At 45.1% G+C, this 19,147-nt stretch overlaps 1 protein-coding gene across 10 annotated transcripts in view; it reads right to left on the bottom strand.

Moving 5' to 3' along the window:
- The window catches only part of ABCC9 (ATP binding cassette subfamily C member 9), an 88,552-nt gene that overhangs the window by 21,326 nt on the left and 48,079 nt on the right, over positions 1–19,147 (bottom strand). For 5 of the 10 annotated variants that reach the window (XM_044281515.1, XM_044281513.1, XM_044281514.1 and 2 more), the window contains exons 15-22: positions 19,021–19,131; positions 18,376–18,448; positions 16,800–16,905; positions 14,717–14,758; positions 13,232–13,270; positions 10,610–10,711; positions 3,511–3,595; positions 1,426–1,506 (exon numbers count right to left, since the gene is read on the bottom strand). In XM_044281515.1, the coding sequence (XP_044137450.1) occupies positions 1,426–1,506; positions 3,511–3,595; positions 10,610–10,711; positions 13,232–13,270; positions 14,717–14,758; positions 16,800–16,905; positions 18,376–18,448; positions 19,021–19,131 (639 nt within the window). The remainder of the gene's footprint in view (positions 1–1,425; positions 1,507–3,510; positions 3,596–10,609; positions 10,712–13,231; positions 13,271–14,716; positions 14,759–16,799; positions 16,906–18,375; positions 18,449–19,020; positions 19,132–19,147) is intronic. The other 5 variants (XM_044281520.1, XM_044281522.1, XM_044281518.1 and 2 more) reach the window with 3 other exon arrangements.

Here is a 19,147-nt window from a genome sequence, read left to right as displayed (position 1 = left end):
GCAGCTGAAGGCATCTGTGTTGGCCCTATGTTCACATGTGTCCGGATTGCTGCGAAAAATTATGCTTTAATATATGCAAATGAGTCTGTAGGAGCAATGGGCTCAGCTCTCTTTGCAATAGCAATGCCCCCCTTGCTCCTAGAGACTCATTTGCATACATAAAAATTTCATTTTACTTATTTTTTTTGACCTGTTCACTGAGAAGGCCACACATGCTCAGTTTCATCCTTCAACTGCCTCCTGAGCTGTGATAAAGAAAGCATGGACACGCCTCCTGAGCTGTGATAGGGAGAGCGCTCCAGCAGATAAGACACACCCCCTGAGCTGTGATAGGGAGAGCGCTCCAGCAGATAAGACACACCCCCTGAGCTGTGATAGGGAGAGCGCTCCAGCCGATAAGACACACCCCCTGAGCTGTGATAGGGAGAGCGCTCCAGCAGATAAGACACACCCCCTGAGCTGTGATAGGGAGAGCGCTCCAGCAGATAAGACACACCCCCTGAGCTGTGATAGGGAGAGCGCTCCAGCATATAAGACACACCCCCTGAGCTGCAGCAGAAAAGCCACTCCCCTTCAGCTGTGAGCTTGATATAAATCTAGCAGCGCAATGAATGGGGATATCTCTGGATCCATGTGAGGTACAGGGCTGGTTCTAGCTTACATTAATCATGGGATAACCCCTTTAAGCAACTGGACCTTTTGCATAGTTGCCAACTGTCCTGAATTTGTTGGGACTGTCCCTGATTTTCAAATAGGCAAATAGGAATGTCTAATTTAAAACGATTTTACCAACTATAAAGCTTTTGCAATATATACACCGAAATCTGCAGCAGAATTTCGACTCCATGTGGTCGTACTTCGATAGCTTTCATCTAGCTTTCCCATACCCCTGAATAACAATTATGCAGCAGTACTGAACAGGGAAAAGCTTCAATGCCTAAGGTCTCATGCACACAACCGTGTCTGTTTTGCATTCCGCAAACCACGGATCCGCAAAATACAGATGCGGTGTGTGTGCCGTCCACATTTTGTTGCAGGCCCACTGACTTCAATGGGTCCGTGGTTCGTATTTTGCGAATCATTCTTTCTGCGGAACAGACACAAAGATGAGGAAAGCACAAGGATGATCTTTGAGCTTTCTGAATCCGTATGTCCGTTCCACAAATAGATAGAACACAACCTATACTTGTCTGCAAAATGGACCACGATCTCACTGAAGTCAATGGGTCCCAAAAAAATGTGGAAGCAACATGGACGTTATCCAGTATTTTGCGGATTGCAATGTGCGTACCGCAAAAGATATATGGTTGCGTGCATGGGGCCTAACCCAGCTTTCCTAGGAACAGATAGAATTCCTAATCTGTCAGCACATATTTGTAAAGAAAGATACAATGGGTGAGGAGAAGTAGGAGAAATTTGTCTTACTAGGAATACAATGCTGGTGTTCTGATACAGCGCCCGCGCCACACATATTCTCTGCCGCTGTCCACCACTTAAATTGATCCCCTATAGAAAAGAGAGAAACAAGATGAGAATTTAATTTACAAAACGAAGGACCCTTAAAACTACAACTTTATTAGAATTACCGGTAAGTTAAAATCCAATTATAAACACACTAATATATAGGTATTAGTTCAGGGCAACAACAGTGGCCTAGCAGCCTTAGTACAAATAGTGCCAAAAGGACCGGGTTAAAAGACAGTATGATTGCGGAGCAACGAGCAGGGAGCACTTTCCCTATCGAGGCCCTACTAGAAGCCTCATCCCAGAGACAACCCCTAATGGTGGGGTCTCCCTGTCCTCGTGCCTGCCCTAAAAAAAACTATGGAATGCCCTAAATTATTGGATTATTATTAACAACACCCCGACGCGTTTCCGCCGGACGGGTTCCTCAGGGGGTCGGTAATAGAAATAGTCCCAACAATTATGATAATGTATTAGATGTAATAAGATAGACACAAAAAACATCAGTTTAGAAAGACTTAACAAGCGGGGAGCGCTTTCCCTATCGAGGCCCTTCTAGAAGCCTCAGCCCAGGGACAACCCCTAATGGTGGAGGAGGATATTACCTACAAATAAAAGAAGCAGATATAAATGCCCAAGCGTTCCACCTACTGGAAGTGCTCCTTCCGGTGTTTGAGAAGCGCGCTCCGGCACCCTATTTAAACCTCCTCCAATTAATAGGCCTCACTGCTGTATCGAGCACTCTTCCTGAGGCAGTCTAGCCACCGATGGGGCACTTCACATGTATGTTAGACCTTCCATTGTACATATTGTGACTCTTATGTCACTTGGTCCTCCCTCATGGGCATTTATATCTGCTTCTTTTATTTGTAGGTAGCATCCTCCTCCAAAAGCCTGACAGGAACATGTGATGTATCTGGTACCCATTGTTAAGTCTGCCTAAACTGATGTTTTTTGTGTCTATCTTATTACATCTAATACATTATCAAAATTGTTGGGACTATTTCTAACTATTACCAACCCCCTGAGGAACCCATCCGGGTGAAACGCATTGGGGTGTTGTTAATAATAATCTAATCACTTAGGGCATTTCAGGTTTTATTAGGACAGGCACGAGGACAGTGAGACCCCACCATTAGGGGTTGTCCCTGTGCTGAGGCTTCTAGTATGGCCTCGATAGGGAAAGCGCTCGTTGCTCCACAATCATACTGTCCCACAATCATACTGTCCTTGTCATTGTGCCTGTCATCCTTTGGGTACTATTTGTACTAAGGCTGCTGGGCCACTGTTGTTGCCATGGACTAATACCTATATATTAGTGGGTTTATAAGGGGGTTTTATCTTAATCCTAATAAAGTTGTAAGTTTTAAGGGCCTTCTTTTTGTAAAATAAATTATTTTCTAGTTTTTGAGGACACCACTATTGTTTGTTATAAGTATTTTTGTTTCTAAACAACAAGATGTCATCACAGAAGTTCCTGCTACCCCCACCCACCCCACCCCAGGGTCAGATGCTGATGAAATGTTATCACTGGAAGAGTCAAAACAATCTGCACACCACAATTAATGACCTAACCAAGGGCCGCAGGAATGCAAACAGCAGGGGTATATTTAGCCTGTGTGCGCAGTGGTGTCGGTATTTATGGATGGTGAGATTTCAGGATGTGCCGAGAATTCACTGAAAAATGTGACATCAGCTGATAAACATTTACATGTCCAGAGATCCATAATTTATCACAGTTGGCTAGTGGAGAGGAAGGGAGTATAATGGGGGTAATTATAACAGGAGGAGATATATTATGGGGGAAACATGTATAATGGTGGGATAAATGTATAATAAGAGGGGGTAAATGTATAATAGGAAAGTAGATGTGTAATGAGGGTAAATGTATGGTGGAGTGGAGATGCATATGGAAAAGGAGATGTATGATGGAGTGGAGATGTGTATAATAGAAGGAGTAATTTGTAATGAGAGGAAAAGTATAAGGGTAAGAGCTCATTCAGACGACTTTACATGTAGACATAGAGTTTATATTCCTCACTTTACCCTTTCTCCTATTTCTGTTTGATCTCCAAATGGCAGGAGGTCAATGTCCGGCTGTAGACAGCATGCCTCAGTTACAGCTTTATATCTACATAAAGTAAAAACAGGGATCATTAATTGTAAAATACATATTTTTAACCAGTCACAATGCAGACATGCAGCCTCACAGAGAGCAGACATGCAGCCTCACAGAGCGCAGACATGCGGCCTCACAGAGGGCAGACATGCGGCCTCACAGAGGGCAGACATGCGGCCTCACAGAGGGCAGACATGCGGCCTCACAGAGGGCAGACATGCGGCCTCACAGAGAGCAGACATGAGGCTTCACAGAGAGGAGACATCCAGCCTCAAACAGTACATAAATCTGGATTCAGAGAGCAAACATCTTTCCTTAGGGAGCGCAAACATACAGCCTCAAGGAGAACAGATATCTGGCCTTAGAGAGAACAGATATCTGACCTAAGGGAGAACATATATCCGGACTAATGGTGAACAGATATCCGGCCTCAGGGAGAACAGATATTCAGCCTCGGGGAGAACAGATATCCGGTCTCGGGGAGAACAGATATCCGACCTCAGGGAGAACAGATATTCGGCCTCGGGGAGAACAGATATCCGGCCTTGGGGAGAACAGATATCCGGCCTTGGGGAGAACAGATATCCAGTCTCGGGGAGAACAGATATCCGGCCTCAGAGAGCACAGAGATCAGGCCTCAATTAGAGCAGATATCAATCTTCAGAGAGCCTGGACATCAAGCCTCAGAAAGGGCAGGCACCTGGCATCAAATAGTATAGACAATCAGCCTCAAAAAGCTCAGGCATGCAGCCCCAGAGTAGAGACATCCAGCCTCAAAGAGTAAAGAAATTGTCACGGACGTTCCCGCGACAGGTGGTAGGAGATCTGTGAGACTGGCAACACGTGGTTTGATCTGACATGTTTTCCTTTTGGATCAAATGACATCTGTGTTGTTTCTGGTGCTTGCCACACCTTCTATCCCCAGGTGTTGCTATTGTGATCATTTAACCTTTTCTATTTATTGTTGATTCTCCCACTATGCGATGCGGTTTATAACTAACCTAATAGGATGGAAGAATTTCCTCCGTCTACTAATCCCTACCTTGTTCCCCCTTAAATAATCACACCAACACTGACTTGCTTTGGTGAAAATGACCATGATGGCCAAACTTTATTATTCCACACAGTACAAGCAACATCTTACACCATATAACATGAATAATAATAAAAATAATAATAATAATAATAATAACAGCAGGCACTTTTGACACATCCCTCAACATTATCACCTACTGCACCGTAACAAAGATCCTGGAGGGCAACCCAAACTAGCAGTATCCTCCTTCACCCCCTCACCTCGTACTTCAAACTTACCCTTGGCTGCACTTGCCGACCCAAGGGCACCAACTCCTTGAAGTATACCAGTATCCCCCCCTGTAGGCCTTGTAGCCCAAACAGGAGCCCCATCCTCGGCATTAACAAACCATATGAGATGCAGGCTCCAACATGTCCTGCATCTCTTAACCATTGTATTGCTCCCCCAGGATCCCATATCAAGCAGCCCTTCCGAAACTGCCACCGGGCTCCAACCGATACAAGGGTGGGAAAAAACTCTCTGGCTCTAGCTGGCAACTGACCCTTAGCCCCTCCTTCTGTATCTTATATACCGCCCGCCAACTACCAGCTCCTCCCCACTTAGTTCAAAAACCAGCCGCCTACCAAGCACCATCCCAGCAGCATTAACCCCCTCCTAGCCTACAGTCTTCCCCCTAAGTCAGTCTGCCCTACGCTATGTCTGCGCCTCGCTCCGTTGCTATAATTCTGTTGGACTTGTGGTTAGCTTGTGTTTGGTTCTCGGCTGAGTTCCTGGTGCTACCAAAGCTTCATTGAAGATAAGTGTTCCCTTTCCTTTATGTATTATGTTTTGATATATGTGTGTATTGCCTTTCCCTGTTTGTCATTAGGCCTGAGGGAGACTCCTGTTCGTCCTTCCCTTTGGAGGAACAGGTAGACTCAGTCCTGACATTAGTTCCAGGGTCCTATAGGGTGAGATAGGGTTCTAGCTATCCTGTGTATGAACTTTCCTACCTTTGGGGCCTGTTCATACTGGTTGTCTGTCAGGACTTGAGTTAGGGTTTTCTCTAGGAGGTATCCATCTTCCTTCCCTAGTTTCCAGGCCTTATTCCAGTATCCATTTTCCCTCCTTTCCTCAGTGTGGTGTTTTCCTCCGACACACGAGCGTGACAATATAAACCACCAAAACCGTCATTTTTGCTTGTTTCAGTACAGCCAGGGATCCTATTGCTGCACTGGTCCGACAGCTGCAGGGGCTGTCTTTGGAGGTAGCTGACCTCCGCATGACTGTCTTGCAGATCCAGAGACCACAGGCTACTGGTCCTAGTGGTGTTGGTGGTTACCAAGCCTGTCTTGAGCCTAATGTTGCCCTCCGGGACAAATTCTTTGGGGAAAGTGATTTTTCATTTTGTTTAGGGAGGCATGCAAACTGTATTTTAAGCTATGTACATCTGGGAGATGAGAATCAGAGAGTTGGTGTGATTATTTCATTGCTTAAGGGGGATACTCAGTCATGGGCTTTTTTTCTGCCGGAGGATTAATTTTTCAAAGCTCTGGGTCTCATGTATGATGACTCGGATCAGACCTCCCTGGCCGAGACCAAGCTACGTGGCCTTCGTCCAGGAGAGCGTTCTGCTGAGATCTATTGCTCTGAGTTTAGGAGGTGGGCTACCGATACTGAGTGGAATGATCCGGCTCTCCATTGTCAGGGATTATCAGAGAGGCTGAAGGACGCTTTGGCCTTTCATGAGAATCCTGAGTCTCTGGAAGCCACTATGTCTCTTGCAGTACGCATTGATAGACGCCTGAGAGAGAGATCTAGGGGCCACCACTCTGAGGACATACTATCACATAACGTATCGTCTTCCTCTGACATTTTGGGTAAAGATACTCCTGGGTTTATGTCTAGGGACGAACCCATGCAGTTAGGGGGAGCTACTCCTGGATCCACTTTTAAGCATTCTGGTCGTAGGAAGGGAGTGTGTTTTTTCGGTGGACACAAAGGACATTTTATCGATGTATGTCCATGCATTCAGCGTCAGAAAGAAAAAAGGGGACGTTTAATTCCCATCTGACTCTTGGAGGGGTAGGAGGAAAGTCAGAAAATGTGTATTTGTCTTTGCCTGGTGGGGCAGGGATAAACCTGATTGATGCTCAGTTTGTCCATATGCACAGGTTGTCTCCAAGTGCATTTTTGCTATTGATTCTACACCTCTAACTCAGAAGTGTTTATCTCATATGGTGCATGACATCCGATTAAGAGTGAGTGACTTTCAACAGGAATTCATGTCGTGGTTTTGTGTTGGAGGGTCTCTCTGCTCCGGTCATTCTGGGTTTGCCGTGGTTCAGCAACCACAATCCAACCATCGATTGTTAAGCTAGACAGATTCTGGATTTGGGTGATTATTGCTTTGACAATTGTCAGAATACATCTTTTTCTGCTTTAACCACTAATACATTACCCTCTTTTATATTTTATTTTGCCAATGTATTTTCTGAAAGTGGATGCCAGGATTTACCTCCGCATCGGGAATATGATTGTCCTATCAATCTTATTCCCAGAGCTAAGTTGCCCAAATCTAGGTTTTATAACCTTTCTGGACCTGAAAGACTGGCCATGAGAGAGTATATTGCCGAGTGTTTGGCTAAAGGACACATAAGACCTTCCAAATCTCCAGTGGCAGCATTTTTTTTTTTTGTTAAAAAAAGGACGGAACTCTTAGGCCATGTCTGGATTTCACTATCCGTGATCCTTACCCTCTTCCTTTGATTCCTGATTTGTTTACCCAGATTGTTGATGTCAAGGTGTTCTACAAGTTGGACAGAGCTGAACCTGGACATACCTCGATTTTCCGCCCGGCAGCCCACCTGACAGGAGCATCAGAGCAGTTCATGCTCCGATGCTCTCCTTTGCCCTGTGCTAAATCGCGCAGGGAAAAGGCATTTTTTGGAGATCTGGTGACGTACCAGGGCTCTCCATAGGGCTGCCAGGAACCCCAGTGACGTCACCGGCACTGATGGGAGGGATCTAGCGCTGCCCTAGCCAGTAAAACAGCTAGGGCAGCGCTAAAGCCCGCCCATCAGAGCCGGTGACGTCTCCAAACACACTCTCAGGCGGAAGTTTCTGCCCGCCAGTGTGTTATTGTAAATAAAAGATCGTTTGCAAGAGATGCTCCGATGCTAGCCTCAGGGGGGCTGCCTGGGTGAAAAAAAGGGTATGTCCGTGTTCAGCTCTGAACCCAGACAACCCCTTTAAGGGGGGCATATAATCTGGTCCGGATCAAGGAAGGAGATGAATGGAAGATGGCTTTCAATACCCCAGAGGGTCACTTTGAGAACCTAGTCATGCCTTTTGGGTTGACCAATGCTCCTACGGTTTTCCAGCATTTTGTGAATTACATTTTTATCACCTGGTGGGGAGGTTTGTTGTTGTGTATTTGGATGACATACTAATTTATTCTCCAGCCATGGAGACTCATCAGGTTCACTTTAGACAGGTGTTACAGATCCTAAGAGATAATAAATTGTTCGCAAAATTAGAGAAGTGCTGTACAATTGCTGTGCAATTCTTGGGCTACCTGCTGTCATCTTCGAATGGTATCAGAGAAAGTGGGTGCTGTATTGAACTGGGATTGACCCAAAAATCTGAAGGCTCTTATGCGGTTTTTGGAGTTCACCAACTATTACCGAAAATGTATTCAGAACTATTCAACAGTAGTGAAACCCTTAACTGACATGACTAAGAAAGGGACGGATGTCTCAGTGTGGTCTGATTCGGTGTTGCAAGACTTTTCTTCGGTTAAGGAGTGCTTCTCTTCTGCCCCTATATAGGTGCAGCCGGATGTATCACAACCTTTCATTGTGGAAGTGAATGCGTCCAAGTTGGGGGTAGGAGCAGTTTTATCGCAGGGCCGGTCACCAGGTAAATGGCACCCATGTGCATTTTTCTATAAAAAACTCTCTGCCGCAGAGATAAATTACCATGTGGCTAACAGAGAGTTGCTGGCCATTAAGTTGGCTTTTGAGGAGTGGCGTCATTGGTTGGAAGGGGCGATTAATACGATTATGGTGTTCACAGATCACAAAAATCTGGCTTACCTGGAGTCGGCTAAACGGCTGAACCAAAGGCAGGCCAGATGGTCTTTGTTTTTCACTAGATTCAATTTCATTGTCACTTATCGTCCTGAGGTTAAGAGTGTCAATGCAGATGCCTTGTCATGTAGTTTTCCTGGAGGTGTTGACTTTGAAAATCCGAGTCTGATACTGTCGGAAGGGGTGGTGATATCCGCTCTATACCCTGACTTAGAGGGGAAGGTGTTAGAGGCTCAGGGAGACACACCGGAGTCTTGCCTGTCTGGGAAATTGATTGTTCCATCAGAATTGCATCATAAGGTGTTTGAGGAACATCACTGTATGGTTCCTACAGGACACCCTGGGAGTAGATCCACTGCTGACCTCATCTCTTGTAGAGTCTGGTGGCTGGGGTTGCGTAAGTGTTTTGAGCACTATGTGTCGGCCTGTAGTATCTGTGCACGTGCTAAGATTACACATACTCAACCTTCTGGATCTCTACTTCCGTTGCCCATCCCGTCCAGACCATTGACTCACTTGTCTATGGATTTTATTACTGATCTGCCTAATTCGTCTGGAAAGACAGTTATTCTGGTGGTAGTTGATCGTTTTAGTAAAATGGTGCACTTTATAACATTGCCTGGCCTACCTAATGCTAAAACACTTGCGCAAGTGTTTGTTGACAACATTGTGAAACTTAAGGGCATTCCCTCTGAAGTGGTCTTGGATCGTGGGACTCAGTTTGTGTCCAGATTCTGGAAGGCGTTCTGTGCTCAGCTGGGGGTACAACTGTCCGGACCTAAGTGTGGGTGATTTTGTGTGGCTGTCCACATGAAATATTAAGTGGAAGGTTCCTCCTTGGAAGTTAGGTCCGAGGTTTATTGGTCCATATTAGATCACTGCCATTATTAATCCTGTAGCTTTTTGTCTTGAACTTCCTTAGGCTCTGAAAATTCATAATGTGTTTCACAAACCTTTGTTGAAGAGATATATTGAACCTTTGGAGTCGCCCCCCTTGCCACCCACTCCTGTCATGGTGGACAGCCGTTTTAAATTCCAGATCGCCAAGATTATTGACTCTTGAGTTCTCTGTAGATCTCTTCAGTATCTTGTTCACTGGAAGGATTATGGACCAGAGGAGAGGATGTGGGTACTGGCTTGGTGTGGTGTTTTTCTCCCACACACAAGCGTTACAGAAATCCAGCCTCAGAGGCTGGTGATTTAGAAAACATTACTTCTTTCACAATGCTATGAGGTTATGTGTACCTGAGTTCGTAGTTTTTGGAAGGACAACATTATAAACATACAGGGCAGATTTGCTAATACTGTCTAGATAGGCAGTCTAAAAATGCTCCAAATTTCTCCAGGCTGATGCTGGATTATAAATCTGGTGCACATTTAGACTGTCTAGTCTAACTTTATACCACCTACTTATAAGTCTACTGTATGCCAGAATTTTGTGTAAGTTGTCATATCCTGAGCCATTCCTCTTTATGGTAGGTCACACCCATATCTCTCTAAGCCACACCAAATTTTTGGACAAGACAAATGTGTTAGCTAAAACTGCGCTACAATTCTGGTGCAGTTTTATGAGCAAATCTCCCCAATGAGTTTCTGAAGTTCCCACATACAAAGCTTTAGGTATTCCATGTGCCTCTATATGGTGCCCCTCTGGACCACTGATTCTAGGGGATAACGCAACCAAGCACACTACATCTGATAGAACATGGCATATGGAATCCAAATGGAGCATCCTGTATCCATCGGTATGTACTGGAAACATTAGGTGGTGCAATGAAGGCACATGAGGCCTCCAGAGGTACCAAGGAAGAGCACTCTATGGGTGTAATATTATACAGTGGTTGTACTGAGCTGTTATATGGAAGTGAGCATGAAGCCTAACGCTGGACACAGGCTGCAGCTCAGGACACAGCGTCTTACCTTTGTTTGATAAATGGGCTCCCAAAGGTGATATTCTCCTCCACGGTGGCATTGAGCAGCCAAGGCTTCTGTCCAGCGTATGCCACTGAATACCTGTTCTTACTGTAAATGAAAGAATATAAGAGACAGCCGAGAAACCCCTGCAGGAAACAGAATACCTCAACCACAATACAATCCGTCGGTCATCGATAATGGAAAAAGGGCAGACTCTATGACAACTTACAGGAAGACAGTTATCAACTGGTTAAATAGAAATGACATGTTCTGTTTCTTAGATTGGATTACATTATTATTATTGATTATATTGTAATCTGCATTGGGTTGCATTACTGCCAGTGCAGTACGTCATGGGACCGTCTGCATTGTTAAGGTGCTAATGGGACCAAAACCAAGATACTGGCTATTAGATATATTGGCCCCTCTCTATATAGTTATGACAGTCCAGACCTGCGTATGGAATATCCCTCTGCTACAGATGAGCAAATCAATTCTAAAATTTGGAAATTTGGCTTGAATTTTTCCAACTTTGTTTCACTTCGTGAGAATCAAGGAGAGGAGAGATAGAGAGAAGGTGACAGAGAGAGACTTTTCTAGGCAATCACAGCACTTTAGATTTCAGGTAGATTCTATTTGGAATCAAATGACGTAGACAATTTAGCTGAATTGTACATAAAACTAATTTTTAGTGATTTGGTCATCTCTAATAAGCATGCTGTGCCACTGGTCCACGGTGATGTCGTTTGAACAGTTTATAGAGCTCTGCTGCACCTTTACTGTGAGCATCTGTGGGCCCGGTCACATAGTGGGGGTCATTTATTATAGTGTTTTGTACCTGCTTTAGTAAAATGTTTCCTATTATAGACAAATTTTTTGGGCACATTTACTAATGAAAGGGCACTAGTTTTGGAGGCAGTTGTGCCTTATTTGACAATTTTCAGTTAAGAAGTTAAGAGGACCTTTTATGGGTCTAGACATTACAAAATAAGTAGGGGGTTGTGTAGGGCATAGTGCAGGCTCGTAATATCGCTTACTAGCTTATCTGTCTGTCGCTCTGTTCCCCCCTTTTACTTTTCTTCCCTGGTATGGAAATGAATAGCATCGGAACAGGGAGGAGGAGACAGCCCTGTTTCTCAATAGGCGTCTCCTTCTCCCTGGCTGAGAGCTGTCCAATCACAGCGGAGAAAATTAAAATCTCACCTCCCTGGCGGTGACACTCTCCGCTGTGATTGGACAGCTCTCAGCCAGGGAGAAGGAGACGCCCATCGAGAAACAGGGCAGTCTCCTCCTCCCTGTACCGATGCTATTCATTTCCATACCAGGCGAGAAAAGTAAAATGGGGGCACAGCAGGCGAATGGAATGCTGGCAAGATAAGTTAGTAAATGATCTAACATGCCTGCATTATGCCCTACACAACCCGCTTATTTCATAATGTCGGTACCCATGAAAGGTCCTCTTTAAGGCCTTTTTTTTTGGCCTATTTATGTAGGTGCGCCTTTTTCTGCATGTATTAGGCACTAAAACATTCACATTTTTACTCCACTCCAGGGGTGGCGTAATTCTGTTGGTCAGCTTTGTGTTGGGCCGGGTGAAAATTTTATTAAAATAGCTGTATCGGCTAGTAGACGTGCACCTTCTCACAAACATATGTATATGGCTGCAACTTTTCATCTGATATGCAAATTTTTCGCTGCACTTTTGGGTCTAATTCATGAGCTGACCAATGAGAAGTCTAATTGCGCACAATCCACCTGTGCCCTGACGAATACAAGGACATATCGACTAATTCATCACCTCATTACACCTGTCTAATCGCACTCTAAAAAACAGACGAGCATGATAAATGACAGCCAGTGTCTCTTGCCAGAATTTTAGTGCGAATTCAGAGCCACGGCCACGCGGTGTCCGCCTCCGATTGTTTTCAATAGGAGGCCATGCTGTTGTTTACGCGGCAAGTGATTTAACGACACAACCGTGTCACGGTACATGTCCCTTCTTGGTGCAGTGTCTAGATAGATACCACTGGAAGCCATGGCAGGTGCAGGTTATGGTTTAGTTTCATTCAGTGGGGCTAAACAGCGAGCGGGTTCATAGCATTCAAGGTGAAAAACATGGCAGCGACCATAGAGGCAAAATCTGCCATGTGAAAATTATTATAGATCGACCCCAAAATGATATCTTAGTGCAGGCAAGAAGATAATGTTGGGATTATGGGGGAAAAGAGGAAATCTAGAAATGTAAGACAGAAAACTCAGATAAATATGTTTCCAGGTTAGTGCTGGACCTGCTGGTAAAAATAATAACATGCGCGACACACGGGCGATCCCACGGGATGAACGTCCCTGCAAATAAAGGAGAAGGACTGGGAGGGAGAAGAGTTACAGTTAATGGATTGGGGGAAGGGGGGTGATGGATTTTTAAGAAATCAAGCTGAAAATGAAGAGTCTGCAGTTAATGGACATGGAGCCCCCAGGCACATGACAAGATTAGAGACACAGATGATGCGTCACCACAATCACCAGCAATGATTGGAGGTTAACCGTAGATTCCCCCACATGTTAGAGGATCACAATACAGATGAATGGGCTCAGGATTACAAGACCCACAGAGAGCAGAAATAATACCTGTCATCATCGTCAGGAGAGGGGTCACTTTCTCCTACGCTGCAAGTTACGGTAGAAAAGCTTTAGAATGAAAGAAACGCGAGGAAGAGTCTTCACATAAACAAGACATCAATCCCGGCCCATAGGAGAAATCTCCATAGGATTGTTACATCATGGACTCCCGTCACATCCAAAGCTGTGTTCAAGATTCTGCCGCTACATCGTTTCAGATCCAGAGCAGCAGCCAATATTTTGCTGCTATGTATTTTATGCTCTGGTCACATTCAGAGCTGCTGTCACAATGTCTTATACTCCAGTCAAATCCAGAACTGCCATTAAAGGGGTTGTTTTACTTTGGCAAATGGCATTTATCATGTACACAAAGTTAATACAAGCCAATTACTAATGTATTGATATTATCTATATTGCCTCCTTGGCTGGCTGGATTCATTTTTCCATCACATTATACACTGCTTGTTTCCATGGTTACGACCACCCTGCAATCCATCAGTGGTGGTTGTGCTTGCACATCATAGGAAAAAGCACTAGCCCACGTGCAGTGCCATGGTCCTGGCCACCAGATAGGCCGGCGCTTTTTCATATAGCATGCAAGAACGACCACCATTTCTGGATTGCAGGGTGGTCGTAACCATGGAAATAAGCAGTGTATAATGTGATGGGAAAATGAATCCATCCAGCAAAGGAAGCAATATGGACAATCACAATACATTAGTAAGTGGCTTGTATCTACATGATATACGCCACTTACTGAAGTGGGACAACCCCTTTAAGATGTAGCTCTGCATGTTACTGAAGAATAACATATGATGCTCGGGAGAGGTTGACTGTAGGGAAGGTGAATACGCCATTTCAGCATAGGGAGAGGCTGACTGTATCAGCCATTTCAAGACGATTGATGAGTGACAGGAGGTGTAGAACCTTCCTTGCCTCCAGGATCACTACCATAACCACAGAGCTGAGACCCTCTGAGACATGTACATCATGTGCCACTCCTCTTATAATGCTGCTGTACTGTAATAAGATGTCACTAAGGCTATATGCACACGACCGTGGTGTGTTTTGCGGTCCGCAAATCGTGGATCCGCAAAACACGGATGGCGTCCTGTGTGGCCAGCCTGTAATAAAACTACCTATTCTCACCTCCCTGGCTGAATAAGAATAGGACATGTTTTTTTTGCAGTCCACGGAACGGAGCAACAGATGCGGACAGCACACGGAGTGCTGTCCGCATCTTTTGCGGCCCCATTGAAGTGAATGGGTCCGCATCCAAGCCGCAAAAACTGCGGTTCGGATGCAGACCAAAACCACGGCCGTGTAAATGTAGCCGAACATTCAGCTTCATGCAGTGTGAGGGGACAATATTTGACCGCAACATTCTTCTCTCGTCATGCAGCCCTCTATATACGGTTTCCTCACAGGTTACACGCAATTTCCACTCTTCCTATCCTATAATGATTTGTGAACATGTTCAGAACAGGTCAATACCTGAAGAGTTCATCTGTACCCCAGTCACTTTCAGGGGGGAGTCTGAAATGTGTAGCAAAAAAGTCATTATAGCAAAAGAGTCCTGCAAATAATAATCTGTCACCTCTGACCATAATCAAGGCTGCGGCAGAGGAACGCGGCAGGAAGGAAGCCTAGAGAAACGCATATGTTATTAGAATGGAGGAAAGCAACTGGAATGTATCACACAGATTGAGCTTAGATACACTGGCTCAGGAGCACATGATGTGGGGTGTAGTGCTGTGTGGATCTCTCAGACTGTATCGCACAAGATAAGGCTACATGCACACGAACGTTGTTTGCTTCTGTGTCCGTTCCGTTGTTTTTTTTGCGGATAGGACGTGGACCCATTCATTTCAATTGGTCCGCAAAAAAAATTCGGAAAGCACACTGCGCGCTGTCTGCATCAGTATGTCCATTCCGTAGCCCCACCCAAAAAAATAGGAGATGTCCAATTCTTGTCCGTTTTAGGCATTGTTACAATGGATCCGCAAAAAACAAAAAAAAAAGGACCACAAAACACATACGGTCATGTCCATGTAGCCTAAGCCTAGAAACAGCATGATGGGGGAGTAGTGCTGTGTGGGCATTCACTCCAAGTGTCCACCAAGGATGTCATAAATATCAGGGCCTATGAGCTCCTCCTCCTCTGAAAGCCCTCGGGGGTTAAAGGGAATGTGTTATTGCAAGATGACCTATTGTTTAAAGGTGTTGTCCCATCTTGGACATTGGGGACCTATCGCTAGAATAGGCCACCAATGTCCAAGATGGGACGACCCCTTTAAATCAAGTTTTTATGTTAAACATTTTTCATTTTCCATGGCACAATCTATATTTTAACAAAATTCTAAGAAGCCTGCAGTTTTCATTAGGCCTTCTTGATCTATACAGATCACTTTTTAGTAGTCATCTTATTATCATCACAGGCAGAATTACAATTATGTTATCTATACATAGGGGATAACCTAGGATCCTAGAAAACTCTCCCACAGAAGTCAATGAGGTCCCTTCCTGTCCATTCTATGGACCATGGTGGCTGCTATAAAGCTCATCTTTAAAGAGGACCTTTCTAATGGGTCCGAACATTGTAAGATAACTATCTGGACATGTAGAGCGGCGCCAAGGGATCTCACTGCACTTACTATTATCCCTGGGCGCAGCTCCGTTCTCCTGCTGTGGCCCCGTTACCTTCTCCCACGCTGTATGCTAATTACTCCTATCGGTAAAACAGGGAGGAGTCTGCCCTTGTTCTGCTGGGCGTCTCCTCCTCCTAGGCTGTAGCGCTGTCCAATCGCAGCTCAGAGCTAACAGCCTGGGAGAAAAAAACTCCCAGGCTGGGAGCTCTGCGCTGCAATTGGACAGCGCTGCAGCCAGGGAGAAGGAAAGCCCAGGGAGAAACAGGGCAGACTCCTCCCTGTTTTACTGATAGGAGTAATTAGCATACAGTGCGGGAGAAGGTAACGGGGCCACAGCGGGTGAACGGAGCGGCGCCCAGGGATAATAGTAAGTGCCGTGAGATCCCTGGGCGCCGCTCTACATGTCCAGATAGTTATCTTACAATGTTCGGACCCATGAAAGGTCCTCTTTAAATGCTGTTAAGAACGGCTCAGGCAAGATGGCCGTCTCCATTATCATGTTCAGGAAATAGAGTAAAAAATCTGCTATCGGAAAAGAAAAAAAAAGAAAAAATAAAGAATAAGAAGCATATGTCGCACTATCTGGATTTAACTGAACAAAAGAGGAGACCTGCAGATTCCTCCTGGCGCTCAGAGTTTACTGCACCGTTTTTTAACCCCTACTGATTGGGTGCTGTAATATGTGTATTACGCTCTGGAAACACGTAAAACCAGCATCACAAAAGATGAATACCAGAATTGAGCGCCAATCATCTATCAATGATTTTCCACCATGCTGAAGGGTTTTTACTTAGAATACTATTTCTACAGATAAGCGTCTTTATCCGCAGACCGGTTATTACCGACCTAAACTCAGGTTCTATACTTTACATCGCTGTAAAATGGCTGCCTGAGGACAACAGTAGATAAACGTTTTCAGCTCCACTTACTTGTTCCAACAAACTCTTCCTTCCAGCGACTGCATTTCTCCAAGAATGGCGAGCAGCAGCGAGGATTTTCCACACCCAACCTGTCCCACCACCATGGTCAGCTGACCTGCACAACAGGAAGATTATCAGCGCAAAGAGTCTCCATGGCAACAATGGTAGAAATACAGTAAAAATTTAACCTATCCCCACACACTAACATTACAGAGGCAGCATGGTGCCAATCCAGAGGCCAGAAGATGCCCTGGAAACAGAATCTTCCTGCAGGTCCTCAAGAAAATGTGACTACCCTCAGCTCTGCTAATTGGTTAAAGGGACACTTCCTGTTTCTAACTGCATAGAGTGGGTCATATGACCCTGTACTTCTGCTCTATCACTGCTGCAGCACAGTGTGTCATGTGACTACTTCTGACTTTGATGATTGGCTCAAGGGACTTTCTGATTGGTCGAGATGGTTCTTCTTGTTTGTGAGGGATCAGGACTTAAGGGAATTTTGTCGTGTGACCTCTTGGTTCAATTAGGATAGAGATGCCTGTCTTCTAGGAGTTATAGCTGTAAGGAAGTAGATCATGCAACATTTTTTGTTTCTTAGAAAGTAGAGATCCTAGGTAATCCCTCTCTGCTCTTCTGATTGGCTAAGGCCTTACAGGGAACGGGCACAGATGGTGGAACTGCAGGGACAAATGTCTTGTGACCACACTCTGCTCTTCTGATTGGCTATGAGCCATACATGGTAGATCGGCAGGGACATGTGTCTTGTGACCCCACTCTGCTCTTCTGACTGGCTATGAGCCATACATGGTAGAGCGGCAGGGATATGTGTCTTCTGACCCCACTCTGCTCTTCTGATTGGCTAAGAGCCATACATGGTAGAGCGGCAGGGATATGTTTCTTGTGACCCCACTCTGCTCTTCTGACTGGCTATGAGCCATACATGGTAGAGCGGCAGGGATATGTTTCTTGTGACTCCACTCTGCTCTTCTGATTGGCTAAGAGCCATACATGGTAGAGCGGCAGGGATATGTTTCTTGTGACTCCACTCTGCTCTTCTGACTGGCTATGAGCCATACATGGTAGAGCGGCAGGGATATGTTTCTTGTGACTCCACTCTGCTCTTCTGACTGGCTATGAGCCATACATGGTAGAGCGGCAGGGATATGTTTCTTGTGACTCCACTCTGCTCTTCTGATTGGCTAAGAGCCATACATGGTAGAGCGGCAGGGATATGTTTCTTGTGACTCCACTCTGCTCTTCTGATTGGCTAAGAGCCATACATGGTAGAGCGGCAGGAATATGTTTCTTGTGACTCCACTCTGCTCTTCTGATTGGCTATGAGCCCTACATGGTAGAGCGGCAGGGATATGTGTCTTGTGACCCCACTCTGCTCTTCTGACTGGCTATGAGCCATACATGGTAGAGCGGCAGGGATATGTGTCTTGTACCTCCACTCTGCTCTTCTGACTGGCTAAGAGCCATACATGGTAGAGCGGCAGAGACATGTCTCTTGTGACCTCACTGAGATGTTTCAATCGAGAAAACCACAATGTATTTCTCAGGGTGAGATGATACCTTATCTTACCTGTTGGTATTTGGATATTAATATTGGATAATGTTGCTAAGCCTGTCCCCCAGGAGAAGTAGCCGTTGTACACCTTTAAGAGAAAAGAATGAACAGCACCATTACTATCCTGAATCTGTAGATAAAATCTAAGGGCCCTTTAACACATGCAAATCTAGGGCCAATTATCGGGAGTGAGAGTTCGTACAAACATTTATTTCAGATAGTTGCCCGTGTAAATGCGACCCTGATCACCTGAGAAACAAGCAAATGCATCTTTTAATGTGCCAGCAAAATTCATCATTTGACAGCAGCACATCAGGATGTGCAAATGACAATATGGCAACTGTATGGGATATGAATGATCGTATTAACGGTTGTTCATCCCCCATTCACTTTGCATCAGACCGTAGTGACTGTAGACTGTTTAAATGAGCGCAGATTGACTTGTAAATTGTAGATTGGTGCTTGTTTGGGGCTCTAATTGACCAATTTAAAAGGACCCTAACTCCTTCCAATTACAGGTATTACAGTACAGATACAGTGTTATTCATCTAGATGTATACATTCATTATATTTGCTCATTCTGCATATATCTTGGTAATCGATGCTGTAGCTTCAGCCATTAAGATGCTAGGAGAATGGGAGATATCAGATACTAGGAACCTTGATTGCGGCTTCTTCGCTGCCTGGGGAGCGTATCTGTCTCCGCGGGGACTGTTCGTACCTGTCCAGCTGGTACCTCAGGGGCTGCTTCCTGTTGATGGCTCTTGAATGCTATGGAAAAAAAGAT

Source organism: Bufo gargarizans, chromosome 2 (assembly GCF_014858855.1).
Source record: "Bufo gargarizans isolate SCDJY-AF-19 chromosome 2, ASM1485885v1, whole genome shotgun sequence".
Lineage (NCBI taxonomy): Eukaryota > Metazoa > Chordata > Amphibia > Anura > Bufonidae > Bufo > Bufo gargarizans.
This window is presented reverse-complemented; position numbering and strand designations above follow the sequence as displayed.